The 20623-nt window shown below is 35.4% G+C and overlaps 1 protein-coding gene across 1 annotated transcript in view; it reads left to right on the top strand.

Annotated features, from left to right (window-relative positions):
- CERKL (CERK like autophagy regulator) overlaps positions 1 to 20623 on the top strand; it is a 56409-nt gene that overhangs the window by 12316 nt on the left and 23470 nt on the right. The window contains exons 2-3 of the mRNA XM_086465754.1: positions 12532 to 12774; positions 20398 to 20529. Of these exons, the coding sequence (XP_086321880.1) occupies positions 12532 to 12774; positions 20398 to 20529 (375 nt within the window). The remainder of the gene's footprint in view (positions 1 to 12531; positions 12775 to 20397; positions 20530 to 20623) is intronic.

The raw sequence follows: 20623 nt of genomic DNA, 5'->3' as shown, positions 1-20623 counted from the left end.
AATTTGTTTGTTTGTGGAGTGTTAAAATAGCATGTTGAGATTGTCAGTTATGTCCTATAGCACAGCTTCAGACACATGGCTGTTTTACAGATTTGACTAGGCAATGGGACAGCAAGTCCAAGAGTTGATATAATTAAGCATAGTGTAATTTATTGATCTCTTATTTGAATGCTGACAGCTTGGGATCAAGATCACGAGCTGTAGCTATACCGTTCCTAATGTATATGATCACAGGTTCATTCTGTGGAAAGTGTTATTTGTCGCTTAAACAGGATTATTACATTAAGGATCATTAGAACATAGAGACTAAACCAGATGTTTGTATGCTCTACAAACCAATGGTTATTTAACCACATCTTGCATACTGTGTGCAGTTCTGGTGTTCTCAACAAAGATGATACGGAACTGGAGAAGGTTCAGGGCCTGACAATGATTAATGGTAAGGAATGGCTCCTGGATGAAAGTGATGGACTAGGCTGGCACTTTTTGGTCTGAAAGGGAGGCAGTTGAGATGGGGCCTGGAGAGAGTAGATGGCAATGGCTTTCTATCTTCCAACATGAGAAATATGGTGCATCTAACAAGGCTGAGAAGAATCTGGCTCGAAACAAAAGGAATAATCATGCATCAAGTAAAAGAAATTCAAAACTTACTGACAAAGGATATTGTTAATGCTAAAAGATTTTGTGGATTCAGCTGGAGATGGAAGGCCTCATTTGAGTGCTGTTAAATGTGTAGAAACTGCCACCAGTTCAGGGTGTCCCAAATTAAAACAGGTGAGGAGTGGAAAAATATTAGTGGAAAATAGGATAAATGCTTGCTTTATTCCTTCTTTCCTCTTAGCAGCTGCTTATGGCTATGGTTTGACATAAGATACTGGGACAGATGGACTTTTGCTGTGACCTGGTATTGCTAGTCTTATGTACCAGAAACCAGTTAAATTGTATTTAAATGATACCTTATGTAAGTGCACACATCACTAGTCTATAACTCCATCTGTATTTGCACTACTAGGCAAGCTTTCTTTGTAGAATTTGAACTTCAGGTTGTTTAGCCTTCCATTGGCAAGGTACTTATTTCTGTTGGTGGATCGATATAGTTTAAAGAATATGTTCTTTGTCTGACAAAATATCAAGAGGTTAATTTTATTAAATGTTAAGAATTACAATAGCTGACTGTATAGGAATCACAATACAGTAGCAGATTGTATGGGAAACCTGTATTTCTTAGCCTTAAGTGCCTTGAAAATGTTGCTCATACCTATGTTTATAGTTACTATAGTCTTGGGTTGGTTTTTTTTATTGTGGAAAAGGGAAGTTAAATTCTAAATACCATAGCTAAAGTTGTATAGGATATGAGTCTGAAACCATTTCAGACCATTCCAGAAGAGTAATTAGTTTCACCCACCTCAAGATTAGGAAAAAGTGTAGCTTCAATGCTTAGCTGGTACTTTTCCATAAATCTCTTCTAGAAGATTTCTGATATTCACAGGGTAGATGATGACCCTCACTGTAAAACACACATTCGTTGTGTCAACAGGTTAAAGATGTGTGCCAAGGTATATATAGTAATTAATTCTTGAACACAGGTGATGATAATTTTCTTGCAGTGGTTCACTTTAAGGCTAAGTCAAAGATTATTGTCTGATTTGTAATGTGTGGCTGGATATGTGTAGAAAGTCAGATTTGTTAAATTTACTTTTAAATGAGCAAGGTCAGTTTAATACTGTGATTGAGGAAAATTTAGATAGAATAGTAACAATTACACACATACTGTGCAAGTGCCTGTTGGAGAGTCTGAAGATGCATCTTTGTTAATTGTTCTATGGGTGCTTTGAATATGAGTCGTCTGATCCTGCAACAATATGCAGGATCTTTATGCTTTGAGTAAAACTCCTAGGATCTGCAAGTAAGGTATTTACTTTAACCTCATAGTAGTAATCCCTGTACATATATGTCCATTTGGTTTACTGCTAGCATTTGAAAGTTTGGGGGAGTAAAAATTCATATATATTATGAGAGATTTGAATTGTATCTTTGTCATCTGAAATGCGTTTCTCCAACAGTGAAAACTCATCTGAAATAATTTTTGGATATGCTGATCAGTAGTCTTTCTGTTTGATTTTAGTACTTCTTAGTACTAGGATTAGGAATAGACTGCAATTAGGAATAGATATGTAAATGTTACCATACTGGAGTTAAGGGGCATAGATGGGAGATGTCAAGGAATTTGCCTAAAATAGGTAGGAGACTGCCCTTTTGAGGCTATTGGTGCATGCAAGGGTGCAAAACACACATTGTGGAAAATTTTGGGATGGGTTTTTTGTTGGTGTTTTTTTGACTAGTGGCTCTGTTTTGAAGCAGTTGATACGCTTGTCAGAAAACAGGTAGGTTTCTTTATATAACTTGTTGTACTAATATAGTTTGAGGTAAAAGTGAAAGTTATTTGTATGCTGATAGTTAATTTTGAATTTCATGGTACTGAATGCTGAAATTTTATTCACAAAGCATTTTGTGGATTCTGCGTGTTCTTTAGAATGCATTAACTTATTCTACTTTATGCACTGGTTATTACATAAATCAAAACCAAGATAGAGATCTTTTGGGTTTTGAGAATCTCATGAAAATTTCAAATAATGCGTTTTAAATGACTTATTACCGTTTATTCTTATAATTCCTGAACTGTATAACAACATAAAATATTCAAACTACTCAAACTGATAATTTTTGAGTGTATTTTGATTTCCAAAGTAGCATTATATGTAATTTTCTTATAGCCTAATCAGATACTATTCAGATTTTTTTTTTTTCCTCTGGAAAACATTTTTTTAGAGCTGTTGATACACTTTCTCAGTGTCTTATGTACACGGTTTGAAACTTAAATTAGCTTAAAGATGTTTACTATTTACAGTTTTATTTCAATGTAAGCGTATTGCAGTACGTATTCAACACTTCTGCTGCTAAATGAAGTAAGCATATACTTAGCTTGCTGTGCAGATACATGGGCACAGGTGGACATCTTGGTAGTATGCACCATGCAGTGAAACACATGGCACTACACAACATGGGGCAAAGAGCACGCAGTTTGAATTAGAAGTCATTTTATGGATACCTTGTAAATTTGTGCTTGTTCATATACAGGCTGTAATTTCTAAAAAGGGTGTACATGTTTTTATATTGAACATTTGTGATACACACATCACCCTAATGTAGTTGTCCTTACTTTGTGGAGAGAGGCAGTATTGTATGATCCTGTTTATGTCAATATTTTAATAATTTATCTTTATAACTGCTTTTGTCTGTATTTATAGTAACATTGGCACCCTGTGTACAGAAGATACAATCAGTGCTGAAAGGAAACTTGCATCCATCTGGAAGCAATAAACTTTTCTAAAAGACTGCACAGTGTTACTTAATCCTGTGATTTCTTACTGTGAGTGAAATTAAGGTTTGGTTCAGTTGTGTCACATCATATTGGTATCAAATCTTTTGAGGGAGCTTTGTCATAGTGTTAAGCTACAAATAAAATTTTAAAATTGATGAAAGTCTGAGAATGTAATTTCCTCAGTCACAGGATTATGCATCACTGCAAATATAGTCAAATGTAGTCAATTCCATATAATAACAATAGTTATAATACCAGAAAGCTTCTGGAGTATTGCATTTTGTAAGCTTTCTCTTTATGTGAAGGGCTAATTTATATACTGTACAATTGACTAAGTAGACCTTAAATTTTGCATTCTGTTCTAAGTAATTTTTGTGCTATACATACATCATGTAGTGTAAAATATATTTTTACTATGCTGAAATATTTTATGAAGTTAGAGTAGTATGAACAGTTCCCCTAAGAGGAAGGAGAAAAAAACCCCATGTATATTGTATAAAGATCATCTAACAAAATTCTGTGCGTTTTTTTGATTCTTTTCTTTTAAGTCTGTGACAAGTGTCGTGTACATGAACAAAATAGGATTCATTCATCCCTGCAGGCAAAGTGGTGTAGCTTACATTCTTCCTATTCCTATGTGGCAACTGAGCTGAAGAGTGCTGGGGTGAGGGAAGGGTTTTATGCTTATCAGAGGATTCTGGTGGTGCTGTTGCCATCTCTTACCCTTGGGCTAGTGTAGAAGATGCAGACAGAATGATACAAAGGATGTCTGAATTTATGAAGGAAGCTCCTAAAAAAAAAAGGGCCAAAGATTAACGAGGATAAAGCCAAATGTGTAGCTATTAATCAGTGAGAAGCTGGTGGATGAGCTTATCTAGCAGCTGATAATACTTCAGTACTTAAAAGCATGATTGTTAATATTGATGAATTACCAATAGCTTATGGAAGGAAATTGTCCTGTGTTTAGAATGGGATGTGTCTGTTCTTTTTTCCTGAAGAAAATGTTAGCTTGAAAATCCCTTCTGGAAAAGACCAAAATTTGGATATTTGAGGCATATTGAGTTCCCTGGAAGCGAGACACTGATATTTAGCGGTATGGATGGTTTGTAAATCTGTATTTGAGGCTGAAGCAAATCTCATGCCAGTAAGAGTCCAAATAGAACGAACTGGTTATTAACTTGTAGTTAATCAAACTCAGTGATGTCGTGTGCCCATAAGAAGCTATTTGATTCTCCACTTCCCCTTATTTTCTGAAATGACAGAAGTAAATTGCCGTGATTATGAAGAAAATTAGTAGGTACGAGCCAGTGTATAAGTGTGAGATTTTTTTGAAGGAATGTAACGTTAAGCTTATGTTTCCTCTCTGGGGATTCTTTAGTATCTTTCAGCTCTGCTAGTGCATTGTATTAAATCACGTAAGCCATTAGATCCCAGTCTTCTCTTTTATTTCAGAAATCTCTCTAAGTGAATTCCATTATATGATGGTTGTCTTGTTGGTCTGTGTAAGACTAGTCATTTAATCTGATGCTTGTGTTTGCAGAGGTTTTACAAAATGGTGGAAATAATTGATATTTGTTACCTTGTTGTTACTCCAAAGTTTATGTAGCTTCTTTCATGTATTATGTAAACACCCCAAAATTTCAGGCACTTAAAAGGTTTGTTGCTACTTTTCCAATCATATTATGAAATTGGGCAGTATGTGGCTATAATCTTGATTTAAAATGTGGAGCTTTCTATAGTAAATTTGGTTTCAGTGACCTCCTTCTTGATGGGGTGTTAATGAGAAAATGTAAGTATTAAAAAGTAAGGTCTTTGCTGCATGCATCCTCTCAAATGCTTCAGGCTCAGAATCACTCACTGTCTTCCTTGCTTCTTTTCAGTTAGTATTGTTGTTCTGTATAGCATTATTGCAAATAGATCATCTTGTTGGGGGGTTATTTTTCATTTAATCATGTCCCTGAAACTCTTCTTTGGAGAATGAAGGGGAAACTCTTCAGGTGAAGCTTCTTGTCTGGAACAGCGTTAGGCCTCGTGCTAAGCTTTAATCATGCTTTTCCATGGAGGTATTTATTTGAGAGGTTATTCGGATTCTTTTCAAACTACCAGTTTCGGTATGTTTTTCTGATGAAGTTCTGCCATTAGCCTGTAATTGGTGAGCAGGGTACTTCACTGCTCTACAACGGAGATGGAACGAGACACTAACAAAAGCTTGATGGATAGATGTCTTACGAGCCTTATTGCAAGAAGGGCTTTGCCCATGGCCTGCTGGGCATCATGGAGACCCAGGATGCTGGGTGCAAGTGGCACTCCTGAGATCTGGTCACACTCAGAGGGGAACTCCCCAGGTCTGACTCCTCTCCAGGGGGAGTCAGCTCCAGCAAAGATGACCTCTGAACTGTACTTATGGTATGGGATTAATTGAACTGTTCCTGTGTTTGCTCTGCCAGTTGCTAGCATCATCTTTCATTTTGGTTCACCCAGAACTAGGCAGTTTGGCAGTAGTTGTTTTTGGTTGGAAGTTTCCTTATTGCCGTCTTTTAAAGGTATAGTGAAACTTAACCAAATTTTAAGTACTTGAGTATGGTCCAACTCAGAATTTCCAGGACTACACCAAATGTCCCCTGAAGCTGCTCTTCCTGCAGTTCCTGTGATGATGTGATGCTAGGCACAGGGGCATGTATCTGCAACAGCCCTCTTGGTTTGATGGCATTGTTAAAAAGAATGAGGATTAGTTTTTAAAAGATACAGTGGGGATTGGAACAGGATCCCCAACAGGGATTGGAATCAGCTGGTCAAGGGGTCTTGGGGGAAAGAGCCATTTGAGACATGGAGAGAGAAAAGAGGGGAGGATGAAAGGTAGGAGGCTGCACTTTTAGTCTTGTTTACTTACGCTATGAATATAGCAAAATTGTCAGGAAATACCCTGAGCAAAGAGTGAAAAATTTTTCACTTATTGTAGGATGTATTGAAACTTGCACAACACTGCTAAAGCCTATTTTGTATTGTTGTATTTATCACATTGTCTTTTTAAAATGATTTATAAGAAAACAGAAATAAAAATATTCTAAACAGAATAAAATAATGTAATATCTGTTATCTAATATAAGCCTTTATCCCATGATTTGGGATTTGCATTTTTTTTGTGTTTTTTTTTTTTTTTTTCCCCCCTCAGATTGATTTGAGAAACTGAAGCCTGAAGTACAGATTTGTTGAAGAATATTGGGGGTGGTTTTTTAGTATATCAGTTATTCTTCATAATAATCTTATTTTTAGAGGTAGCTATCTGTGATAGTAATTTAAAATAAGATGACTTCTCTAAGCTGGGAGAGTGAATAATGCCTATTACTGCTTTACTGAAATAGTGTGTAACTTCCTATCCAGCAAAACTACTTAATGCGCGTTGTAGGTTTGTAAAGTGGAGTTTTATTCTGAGACTTATTTTTTTTTTAATAGATACGATGTAAACAGAGTTCTAAAAAATTCAGAGAAATCGTTGTGCATCTTTCCCAGCTCTTGCTGACTGTTGATCCGTGTTTGTGTGATCTTTGGGGAGTTAGCAATTGGAAGTGAAAATGCACAGCAGATTGGCTCAAACCATGTTGACTTCCTGCTGATGAAAGGAGACAGTCCCAATCCTTCCTTCTTCCCTACTGTGTATTTTCTTAACACTTTGAAGCATCTCTAGTTTTGTAGGACTTGTGTTGCACTGATTATATTAAACAACTTGTCAGAAGACTAGGCCAGCAAAAAAAATAAAAAGAGAGTGGACAATCTATGTTACTTTAGGGAGTTGAATTGACTCAGCTTGGTTTTGCCAAATGCCAGACATAAGGAAAAGGGCTGGACTACACAGTCGTGGCAGGTGAGTGAGGGTAGGTGCCTGTATTGGAAGAGGGATTAGTGGCAAGGTATTGCGTCTGCTTGGCAAAATACATCACCCTCAGATTCTCTAGAGAAGGAGAATGAAAATTGGTTGTATTCCTGTCAGATGTTTTTAAGCTCAATTTTCTGCCCTGAAGGAATACAGCTGTTGCTGCAAGTGAATAGCTGCCATTAAAAGATGAAATTAGTAGTTACACCCTGCTTTTACTCTCTAGCTCTGGAGGAAGTGAGATGCATGTCTTCAGTACTTTGTAGTACTTTCTGAACTCCTTGGTGTTCCCGAGGAGGTCATTACACACAGTCTGAGAAACATTTTTCTAGACTAGGGCCTTGGTTGTGTTATGCTTCTCTTACAACACCATTTAAAAGGACTAGAGTAGCATAAAGGTAATCTTCAAAGAAAAAACAGCCCCTCCCCAACCTGGCCCTTGCTGAACCTTTTTCTCTTCAGCATGCTGTTTGATACTCTTGACAAGCAGAAAGTGCAATTCTGATTTTTCTGCTTGCAGAAGAGAGTAAGCGGCATAACATCAAATTTTGCCAAAAGTGTTGCATGACCTGTCTTTTTGAAATAAAAAAACCTTGAAAATTTGGATGTTTTGAAAATAGCTTTTCTATCTCATGTTCAGAGTCTTTAAATTAACATTAAATAGCCGGTTGAGCTATACAGTGATTCTCAGCTCTTCTGGCAAGAATGATCATACTTCCTCCTTTATATTTCTCGTTCACAGTCCTCCTTAATCAAAGTTGTAGCTGAAAACTGCATAGGTTTTATGAATCAGTTGCATACTACTTATTGTGCTCTGCAGACTGCAGAAAGGAAAAAGTGAGCTTAATAGTCAGTGTTGTTTTATATGCATTAGACATTATCTTATTAATTTTAAGTATTCCTAAGCATAAACTTGTAGACATATTGCCAGAACAGATTTAATTTTTTATTCTATTTATTTCCTTTTTGATTTTTATATTTATACAGTTATATTTTATTGTATATCCTGAATGGATATTTTGAAAATAGTGTTCATACAGAGTAGGATGATCTGTAATCAGTTCTATAATAACTACTGTTGGTCACTGTATTTTCTTTGGTACAGTCTTCATTTTTATTTCTCGTTATTCCTGTTATGTTACACTGCAGTCAGCTATAGCAACCAACTACTAATGAAGTAAACTTTGAGAGCATAATGGTATAGAGCACCTAAGATGTGTAAGTTGGGCTAGGTGTTTTGCTAAAGGTCATAGGAAGAATTTATGACTGGGGGAGTATAACACATTTTCCTTCATGTCCAATTCTTGTACTTGAATTATGCAATCACATTTCATGTGTATTTTCTTCCGTTTTCCGTGTACTCCAGATATTTGTTATGGAAATTAAGTCCTCAAATACCACTTCTGGGTGTTGGGCCTCTATGGTAGGAAAACAGTTCAATAAGTGTTTTGTTGAAGTATTGGTGTTTGTATTTTAGTAACACACTTCTCTTTACAAACTGTCTGTTTTTCTGTAGTACTACTTTTTTCTTTCATCAATTTTGCTGTAAACATGAGATAATCTATTTCTTGAAAGCCTAGTTTAACACTCTTAACTAATTAAAATTTGGTTTGCTATTTACAGTGAAACTGTATTTTAGTGTATTAGTCCCTCACCCTTTGATTTAGCTCAGTTTGGTATATTTATACATAGTTTTTTATTAAATAAGAGATTAGACTACCATAAGTAGGAAAAATGTAGGATAGTCTCATTACTTGAAATCAGTGAGAGGATAAATAGGAGCATAAAACTTCCTAGAAGGCTTTTTTCATGCTGTAGTTGGAAAAAAAAAGTGGACATGTGCAGAAACTGTGAGTACAATTAGCGTCAAGCAGATAAATCCAACTCTAATCCTGTTTACGCTCTACATCAGACAGATGTGCTGAGATTGATTTAGACAAGCCCTTGGCTTATAGTAATTTTTTTTTAAGTGCTATATATTCTGTTTTTGTTAGATCTTTGTTAAATGTTAAGTGCTGTTAGCTTTACTCTTCCCTAACGCCTGTAACCTACTTTATACAGGTTCCCTTTCTGCTGTCATGATGACAGGGCAGCCTGGTAGAAGAGATTATCTTTATTCCTTGTAATTAAATTGACTTTTTTTTTCCAGAAGATACAACAATGGGAAGTGGGTACTGAATTAAATAAATAGCATGATATCTAATAGATGTATTCTTAAATCTCTTGCAAGAACAGATGGTACCCAATATCTTTCTAAGCAATGTGAGAGGACAGTTAATGTCCTGAAACAGCCAGGAATAACCAATATGATACTAACGAACCAATAGGGTTTTTGTTAAATTTTAAAAAGTGTCTAATCCAATATATACTTCATTTTTAAAGTAAACTTGGTTGTTAACACATACTAGAAATCTTTTTTAAATGTAGCTCATGACTTAATTTTTCTGTATCTGAATTGTTTTATAAAATTTTACTGCATTTGCGGTGATCTTATTTTCAGTAAAAATAGAAGATGAAAATGATAGAATATGCCTAAGGACTTTTATGCAGATTTCTTTTCAACTCAGTAAAAATTGCTTGTCCTAATCCTACTGGCTAGTTCAATATTTCTTCTACAATTTAAAACTTGAGGATGATGCTTTTGTACGATTCAGTATTCCTACAGTTTATAGCTTCTCCAAGCTATGTCTGGAAATATATTCCAGTAGAACAGCTAGAGTCAAATACTGGTTTTGAAAGTGTAGTGCTGCCTAGTGAGAATGTATTATTTTAATTTTCAAAAGTTTTGATGTGCACCTGAGCAACACAAGAATTTGATAAATGCAGACTAAGAGGAAGATATAAAAGCACATAAAAATCTGGCTGAAACAGCATGAAAACAAGCCAAGCCTTACCTGGCTTATGACTAAATGACATTCTATGACAGCTAGTAGGGAAATAAGAAGTATTTTAACAGGCCTTCATTTTACTTGGTTTGTGCAGGACAAATAGGTTAATGTTTGTAATTTATTTGTGATGCATATGCATAACTTTAACATAACAGAATTTGTGATATTGTCAGCGAAACTAAGTTTAATCCAAAATGTTATTTTAAAAAAATATTTAAAAAGCAAACCCATTTAGCATATTTGTATTGTTCTGGGGGAATAAATGCTGCAGCTTGGTTGTTGCTGCAGAACAGTTGTTACATTTCACGTCTTTTCCTAAAATGCTGAGTTTGCGTGCTGGTATTGTCAGTGTTTTTTATGTCTGACAGCAAAACTTTCTGGAAAAAGATTTGAAAATACTGTTTTTAAAATTAAACCAAATTAAATAAAGGTATTGAACTATGTAGTTCTAGGTAAGTGATTCAGGATATCTAAGTGTTTTATTTAAGGCCTCAAAGACTGTTTACCCCCAAATGTTTTAGAAGAGTAGTACGGAGTTTTTAAAAAATCAAGATCTGGGATTTGGTAATGTTAGTATTAACGTTGCTTGTAAAATGTCCACTCACCCTTTGAGTCTGTGCAAAATCATAGTTCAAATGGAACCATACAGCTGGTTTTTTCCCCTCAGTCCCCTGGTTTCATTCAATGTATCTTATAGAAATACTTTTACAGCAGTCATCACAGTACTTTAAGTTTTATTTTATTTTCTGTTGTTTCCTGTAAAAGTCCTGTAAACAGGAGTTTCCTCCTGTTTATTTGGTGTGTACTTCTGAAAATCTGCACTACAGACGATTTCCTATGCACTAGCTCAGTGCACACAAACATCTACTTGTCACAGTATGCTTGCTAAGAATGGAATGTTTTTAGTCCAGTTTTACACCTTAGTAGCTGACATATGGAGAAATTAAGATGGTAAAACATAACAAGTTGGAAAAGTATGTGGGAAGTATAATAAGGTCATGCTTCTGTCTGCAGTAAGTTTTTTTGGTATGGAACAGGAAAAAATGGGTTGGTTGAGAATTGTCAGGAGAGGTAATACTGACTTGAGCTTTAGCTGTGTGAGCATTGCTGAGGAGCAATGGATTTCTGGATAGAAAGATGATCACTCCATAGTCTGTTTCAGGAAATGATGTTGAGAAATGTCAGCGTCAAACTGTTACAAGAATTGATGCAGGCTTCTCTTTCCTGCTCAGAAAAGGTATGACCTTCTGAAGCCCACAGCTTCATGTGGTATGATGAAGTAGGTGATACTTGATTTTGCAGTCTCACCTGCAGTGCTGTGCATCTTTCCAGGAAGACAGCTTCTCTCTGGCACTTCGGTACACCATGCAACAACTATTCATCAAACAGAATCTGTTATGGCTTTTGCTATTGAGAAGCCACTTGACTGAGCTGTTGCTAGATTTGGAAAAGGTTTCTGGTTTCTAGCTTTTCTTGCCTTGGGCTGCAAAGGGATGTTTATTGGTCTAGCATATCAGATCTGCTATAATTACAAAGCAGGAAAAATTTTGTGTCCAGGAATGGTGACTTTTTTCCTTCAGTTTGTGTATCTGACTTTGGTTTTGAGGAATCAGTTGTTTTACAGCTCAAGAGAGCAGAAAAAGGAGAAGCCTGTACCACAGTGGTTCAGTTGATATATCTCCAAAAGGCATTTGGAACTAGTTTCACTGAAGTGATAGTGTCTGTATCCACATGGTCTATGTGCATAGTGCAACATAAGAAAACCTTCCCTTAGTGTTCCAGCCTAACACAACTCTCCCCTGGGTTGAGGGTCTTGAACTGTTACGAGAACTTTTGAAACGTTTTTTCTTTTGCCTGTCTTCTAAAGTAAATTTGTAACTCTAAAATGAAAGATAAGATGGATGATACAGTTTTGGTTTATTTTTCTATTTTTGCTTAACTCTTTTTCTGATATGATATATCAGACATCTAAATCCAAAAGGCAGAAGTTGTATCAAGTGAAAATAGTACATTGACCATATAGTCAGCTTGGGTCATAGCACATGTTCTGATCTATGATTTAGGAGAATACAATGAAAAATTTGCTGTTTGCATCCAAATACAAAAAAAAAAAAAAGTGGCTCACTGTTCTTAGTCTACAATTTTACTTTTTTTTTTTTTTTTTAATATCAGAAAAGGGATTAAATAACCTCTCTGAAATCATGTTATTTATATAGCTGGATACCTAACCTAAATAACAGAAAATTGCTAAAGTATAAGACCAGTGATTGAGGCAAATGATATGCAAGAAGTTTCAATATAGGCGTGAGGAGATGCAACAAGTGAAGCTAGATGAAGCCATAGATATTACTCCTAATCATACTGATAACATTTTTTTTTCCCCCCTACAGGTGATTCCAGTATGCTTTTACAGGCTCAAGAGGAGAGTATTGAAATGAAAGATGTATTTTCAGTAAAACTGAAACGTCGTCGTTTTGTAGGGCAGAAAAAAGGTGGTACTTTGTTGGGTATCACAATTTTTAAATGCTTGAATAAAGAAGAGAATAAGCTAACAGACTGTGCTATCCATTTAAATAACTTAAGTGAAGATCATTGTCATTCATGGTTTAGACATCTAAAGGAAATTTTGAATGGTAAGCATTTAATTTGGGTTGATGTCATTATTATTTCAGACTTGTTTCTATTGGCAATACGTAAGGCTGAGTGAAGCTTAGAAAAATATTTTAGCTGTGGAAATTAAGACACACAGATATGAATTTCATTGCTGGAAAATGTTTACTATTGAAGTTTTACATGGTAAAGTGTAAAATTTAGGAAAGTGACAGTAATTGACTAACACATCTGTAAAAATTAAACAAATTGCTGTTTTTTGGAAGTGTTTTGGAGGCTACTGAAAATAAGTAGCTTACTGTATTCTGACTGAAGAGTCTTCTTGGAAATCTGTTTCTCAAAGAAATAAAGTATTTTATTGATGTATTCACTTGGAATTGCAGCACATCTGATGGTACTACAGTTGTTGCAGTCCTGGGAACTCTTGAGGGACTTTCTGGTGACTATTTGGGAGCTCCCACTTGAGACCCATAGGTTCTCTAAGAGACTAATGGGAGAGGCTTTCCTCTTCATAAATTCACAAGTGGAAGTGCTCTTAAGGTTCTGTAGGTTTCTTGAAGTGTAATTTGATACAAAATGTATTGACACTAGCTAGGTTAAACTATAGTTACATTTTTTTCAAGGAAGCTATGAAATTTAAGAAAAAAGTATTCACCATTTGGGGAAAAAAACTCTGCAACAAATCAAAGCCTTTCACTGTAATTTAATACCATCAGTATGGAAAAGACACAGAATATAGCACAATTGCTATTTAAAAAACCAAACCAACAACAAAAAAACCCCACAAACCAAGCTCTCTGATTTAGCTCCAAAATGTGTCTGTGCTTACAGACTATAGCAAATGAGTTTGTTTATTACAGAAGAAAAACAATCCATCTTGTAATAGACTATTAAAACTCCAGCTGAATTGTTAATGCTGAGCCAGATTACAGAAATCAAATCTTACACATCTGCAGTGTTTGTAGCACTTTCAATAGCAATTTATTGTGTACTTCTAGTAAAGTGACTTTGTCAAAAGCAGGTATTAGAGAAAGTAAAATAACATGAGTTATTAATGGTGCATTCTTACATTGTTTGCTTACACAATATGCTTTGAATTTTCCAAATAAAGATGTGTAATAAAAAGTGCCTTCCCTTGCCCCTTTTTAAAAGATTTTATCGTGAAATATCTTAATCTGCAGAAGTGCCAAGATTCTTGCAGATCTCCAGCTACTCATAAAGGCAAGGACATTTGCATAAGGAGCAAATGTCTGTTTTGTTCCCAGATTACCCTCCATCCATCAGGAGCAGTGATACCATATGTTCACAGAAAAAAATCTGCAGTATCTCTTGCTCAGGTTGCCTTGACTTCGAGGTGCAGTCTCTGTTTTATAGCTTTGTAATTGGAAGCCACCTGAACCTGAAAAAATCATTCTGTGCAGTGCTGCTGTTTCTAGTTCTGCCTTCAGCTTCAGTCTTTCTCCAGCAGCTCAAACTTTGTGCAGATTTTTCTTGATCTCCAATCAGTACATTTTTTCTCCTTTCCTTCTACTTTAGGAATAATCAGGACTCAGAGGGGAAAAAAATACCCAAACAGAACCCCCAAAATATCATTTACTAACGTGTGTATTGTTTTAAGTTCTGTAATTACAACAAAAGTAGTTATCACACTGTTATGTTTTGAAGGCTGTGTAGATATTCAAAAAGCAGCAGCATTTCTGTATTCAGTGTGGCAGAAACACATTATCAGTAATTCAGTGATGGTATAGTAAGGATATTAATGCAGAAAAGAGTCTTCTGATTTGGAAAGTACCAAACATTGGTAGGAAATTCCCAGTGGGATTCATGTCTGGACTAAAAGTATAAAATGCAGATAAGTTCTGTTGATTCCTCAGGAACTGAAATCTCAAAAGGCACATTGATGTAGCTCTGCTTGAAACTGTGATGAATTTTCATAATTTTTGCTGCAGCTTGTTTTCATAATAGTGCTGGTGACATCTTTGTTAATGAACTCAAACTGGCTCCTTTTTGGTTTCCTTATGAACTGCAGGATAAAGTTCAAATTTCATTGTTCTAAACCAGTCAAAATTTAAGTGTACTTTTTTTTTTTTTTCTAATCTATCTGATCACAGAGTAACTTTTCATTAACTGCTGCATTATTTACTTGAAGGGTATTTTTTTATTGCTTCTCTGCTTGAGCAAATTAAAAGTAGGTGATTTACCAAAGTAGTGTGTATATATGTTTGGCTTTGGCTATCAGTAAACATGTACTTTCATTTGTCACTATGGCTAAATATTACTAAAAGGTGTGTCTCCTTTGAAAATAAATGCAATTTCTATTTGTTTACTTTACTCTTTGTCAAGTTTTTAGATGTTTTTATGCATATACGTTAATTAAGGAACAACAGCAAGTTCATCGGTGATGATACAAGCTAGAGTTTCATCTGGAGATTTGTTCTAGTGAAGATTTTTTTTTTTTTCCTGAAATACCATGTGCACAGCTTCCCTTTTATTGTGTGTTTTGTGTCTGACACAAATGTGTCTTGCATTTTTTCCCTGTTCATTCTTACTCTCTTCATAGTGAGTATCCTCTGTTGCTCTGAATTTGTGTTCAGAGCACTTCAATTTGAAGTCTAACTAGGCTATATATTTTTTTTTTATAAAGTCTGTCATCATGTCAGTGAGCACACAGATATGTGTAGCTGTTTAGAAGTGGCTGCTATTATGGCTTTTTGTGTGCAGTGACAGAGTAACAAAACACATGTAGTAGCATCTTATCCCTTCTAAATAAGTTCTTATTTTCTGCATAATGTTGCTGCTGTTCAGTTGCATGCCAACTAGATATATGGTGTTCAGGAAAACAGATCTTCTGTATGTTGCATATTTGTTAAACTGATATAAAATAACCACTGTTATCTTAAGGCATGCACCTATGGAGCCTTGGTTCTAGACTGGCTCCTGGAAAGCCCCAAATGGTGACTTAGGTAGATTCTAGTATGCTCTTGACTTCACGTCAGACCTGTTGTACACCTGACTCTCACTGATTTCCATTTATACATTGCATCTTTTTCTACTGGACTTACAGGCATGTACAGTGGGGACATACAGTGTCAGTGGCTTTCACTGTTTAGTTTAAAGTCCATTGTGCATGCAAATGCCCAGTGTTTCTTAAAGGGTTAAGACAGGCCCAGAAATGAGAGGAAAATGCATAATTATTAATGCTTATCCATTTTATTTTTTTTAGCAAGATAAGATTATTTTTATTAACAGTCGATTTGAAAAAGTTTTACTTAAAAACTCTGTAAACTAACAGAAGACAGTAAATATGGTTAAGAATAAATGATAAAGTAGCAAAAAATACATGAAGTGTGTTTTATTTTTGTCTACTATTCTGTAGTATCTCTCACACTGGGATTTGATATAAATGTTTGAATCTTGGTGCATGAAGTTTTAATTAAACCATTAATGTTAAACATTAACTTTAGTTAGTTAATATTAACAGTGGTGTCCCCATAGTTACATTAACAAATCTGTCTCCTCTTATTAGTTTTCCTCATGTATAATATTCTTACTGTTGTATGAAGTATTTATAAATGTATGAAGTAATGACATGATTCCAGGCTCTTAACTTTTGTAACATAAACCCATTTTCATAAAGCTAAGAACCGAAAGCAGCACAGATGTATGTCTGAGCATAGCGTCTCTGCTGCCCTATGAGCCTTTGTTTTCAGAACACCCTGATTGACCCACCACCCTTCATGGTTCACTGATTCACTTGATAGATCAAGTTTAAACTAGTGCATATTAGCACATTTGTTAGTACTAGAGAACAGTTGGCCTTCCTGCTTTAGGCTGCTGGTTCGTTTCAAATGGAGCAGCCTCAGAAAACAATAACAGAACACCAGTCAGGAGAAGACCAAAAGGCTGACAGACTGAAATCGGTTGCAGACTGTAGTAAATGACATTGATTCATTCATATAGATGTCATTTAAAGGAAATGAAAAGATTATTATGATAAAAAATATTTTAAAGAGATTTCACTATATACTATTGTGAAAGTTCAATTTTTGACTGGTATTGGATATTCTTTCATTAAACTCAGTTGTTTGATGTGCTATAACACGTCCAGTGCACGCCTGGAATGATAAATAATAGTTTTTGTCACAATCATCCTTTCATGTCAGTTGGCAATCATGTGGCACAAACAAAACCACGTCAGTAGTGTACCATATCTCTGCTCAAATGCTTTGTTTGTGAAACCTATTTCTAAGAATAAATTAGTTTACCCCTCTGAAAAAGAAAATCGATATTTAAGTAGTCATAGAGACTATTCTAACACTTTTATCCTGTGAATTCATTTGGTTCTTGAAAATGTCACTAGGATTTGTGTATTAACTCTGATCTACTTTTCAGCAATAGCCTAGTGTAGATAATCATAAATACAGTTTAAAATAATTCAATGAGTTAATTTTTGGTGGGAAAAAAAAAAAGAAACAAAAATTCAACTGTTTTCTTAAATATCTGGGAATTTTTTTCTCACCAGTTGAGAAGTCTATTGTTTTGCCTGTTTGTGCTTTCTTTTAAAAGTCTATATTGCCACCTGGGGCTTAAATTTTTACACCTAAAACTCAAAAACAGTTAAGTGAGATAGCGATGTTTGGGGTTTTTGCCTTCAGTTTTCTCCTGATGGTGGTTTAGCAGTATTGTAACTCCCCCTGTTTAGCTAACAGAATTATGGCACTTCATCACCTTTTGCTACTTCTACAAACTCTGTACTTTCGTATTCTTTCCCTCTGCTTTGTGTATTACAAGTATTTATAATCAAAGACACTATAGTCAGTTTTTACAGTTTCGTGTCTCTGGGTGATGGTGGGGGTTGAGCATTTAGGGCCAGCTGATCACAAGTAGGAGTTCGTGTAGAGGCAAAAAGAAACATGACAGCACATTTATGAGTGTGGCTAAATCTTTTTTCTTTTAAATTGGGAGTCTTTATTCTTGTGTTTTTCAATTTAATTTCTATTGACATTTAGGCAAAATACCAAGCACAGAAATAATTTTTTTCATCTTAATATTTTTATGAATTCTAAAAGACTGCAACAACACCAGATAGCAGATTTCCATTAAGTGTCTTGAATAATGATTATTACGATGTTTTTATGATGATGATTTATGTGCTTTAATAGTCTTTGGGAACTTTTGTGTAGTCTTACTTGTTTGCATTGTAATTCCTATGATAAGTACTTACAATACAGTATGCAGTGCTTCTTTCTGTTTCCAGAGAATCAAGAATAATTTAGGTTGGAAGGGACCTCTGGAAATTATCTGTTCCAGCTTCCTGCTCAGAGCAGGTGAGCTTCTAAACAAGATCAGGTTCCTAAGAGTCATGTCCAGATAAGTTTTGAAAATCTCTAAGGATGGACATTCCTCAGCCTCTCTGGGCAACTTGATCCATGGCTTAACCACCCTCATTGTGAAGGATTCTTTATTTCAGATTGGAATATTCCTTGCTGCAATTTGTCTGTTGCTTTTTTGTCCTTGCACCTGCAAGAAGTCTGGCTTGGTGGTCTTTGTTATTCCCACAGTAGATACTTAGGGACAGCATTTAGGTAGATTCTCTTCTCAAGGCTATGCAAAGCCAGCTACCTCTGCTGCTTTTGTGTGGCCTGTTCCAGCCCCTCATTGTAGTCACAGGTCTCTGTTGGACTTGCTGCACTTTCAGTCTTGTACTGAGGGGCCTAAAAGCAGGTACAGTTTTTGAGATTCAGTCTCAAAAGATGTTGAATACAAGGGCATAGTGATATCCTTTGAACTGCTGGTTGTCCTCTTGTTACTGCAACCCAGTAAGCACTTGGCCTTTGTGGCACCAATGGCACCATTTACTCCTGTTCAACAACTTGTCTATCAGGAACTTCATATGCTCTCTAAAAGGTGCTGCATGGCTTGATCAGTCCCCAGCCTGCACTGTTAGGGTTTTGCTGGGCCAGGTGCTGGACTTCGTATTTGTCTTTATTGAACATCTTGGGGCTTTTGTCAAACTATTGTAGCTAATCAAGGTCCTTGTGAATGGCAACCCTGCCCTCCAGCGCATCCACTGTTCTCACCAAGTTTCCTATTTTCTTTTTGTCTCCTTTTTAAAGGAGATGGTTTTAAATATAGGTACTAAGGCTTATTACTGAAGACATTCAGGATTCATCAGGATTAATTTGCTGTGCAATGACATGGCACTGCGTGTAACATTTTGCCATAAATATAATTAGAAATCTTGGGGTTTATGTATGCTTTCAGGTTATAACAGCAAACTGATCTGGTAATTTCCTTCAGTATCTTCAAGAAATCTTCTAAGATTTACTAACACAGACTAGATAAAGTGCTAGTTTTAATTTCCAGATTCTTTGATGTGTTTAAATAAGTGAAAAAATAATCCATGGAACTTTTATAATTGTTATGTTTTGATCTTAAGGAGTATGTTCCCCTTTGAAGCTGAAAGAGTATTTAGCTATGATTTCTCTGAGGATTTGTTCCTGTTCAGTTGTTGAGGTAGAGTAATTGGGAAGAGCTTCAGGAAGTCCCACTCTGAAGGTAACATGCAGCTGTAAAAAGTTAAGTAATACTCTACACGAGGCAGGAAAACATGCTCTCACTCTTGGTTCCTTTTGGAGTTGTGGCCTACTATGTTGCTGTTCAATGTTGAAAGCAGTATACTTGCCAGATATTCTAGCTTTCATTTGGCTAAGAAAGTGGTAGTCTAACCTGATACTAAAAGAAAATTTAGAATTTATAAATGAATTAATTGAATACAAAATTGTTGAAATCATATAAATAACTAGCAAAGAAGCAGCAGTATTGCATGACATCACTTGCTTTTTGTAGCAAACCAGCCTCACTGAATCGTGGCAATTGTAGCAATTCGAGAAAAAAGACCTTGAAAAGTAATGTTGTTGTTTTAGTACAAATTATTTACTCTTCAACAAAATGCCATATTCCAAATAATAAAATTACTTAGTGGGATCAATGTACAAGACAAGGTAATGTTTGCATAGCAGTATTTGTCAGTGTTGTTTGCTCAGAGCTGGTTACTTTGAAGACCTAAATGTAACTTTTAAAAATATAAACCAAACTAATTCTCAGACTTCTGAATGATATTACCAAGTTTTCTATTTCTTTGTATTTCTTTGGACCTCTTTCAAGATGACGGAATTTCCTTTGCACTGTTTGATTTGCAATCTCAGAAGACAAAAGTATCGGATTGCAGTATCAGTTTTGTTGGGTGTTTAGTCATATGCCTGCTGGGAGTGTTCCATATTAAATTCCAAAAAGGATACTTTTTTATGTTGCCCAATATTATAATTTCTCCACATTCACCCTGCTCCTGTGTCATGGTTTAACTAGGTTATGATATATGACACATGCTTTTTTTTTTTCCTAGTTTCTACAGTGTTTTGGTTAGTATGTGATTAATTTCTACTGTTTATTATCTGCAAGCACAACAGTAATCAGTACTGTAATTTTATGATAAATAGTGCAAATCCAAGAAGAAATTGACATATTTTTAGACTGTAATTTACTTCTGTTAAAGTACTGTAATGGTTCTAATATTAAAAATTAATTTAAGCTGTAAAAGTAGCTGGAATGTGTGTAATCTTCCATGTTTTGTGGTTTCTTTTTAGGCTTTAAAAATAGGCCAAAATCCTTAAAAGTGTTTGTTAATCCAAGCAGCCACAAAAGAGAAGCCACTCATGTTTATTATGGACAAGTTGCACCTCTTTTTAAGCTTGCTGACATCAAAACTGATGTCACAGGTAAGTTGCTTCAAAAGCATAGTTTAATGCTTTGAGAAACCAGTACTTAAGCATGCAAGACAATTTGAATTTACTGCTAATCTTTATTGGCTTT

The sequence above is a fragment of the Leptosomus discolor genome, chromosome 5, assembly GCF_034619465.1.
Source record: "Leptosomus discolor isolate bLepDis1 chromosome 5, bLepDis1.hap2, whole genome shotgun sequence".
Lineage (NCBI taxonomy): Eukaryota > Metazoa > Chordata > Aves > Leptosomiformes > Leptosomidae > Leptosomus > Leptosomus discolor.
The sequence above is the reverse complement of the archived record's forward strand: the minus strand, read 5'-3'. Positions and strand labels throughout refer to the sequence as shown.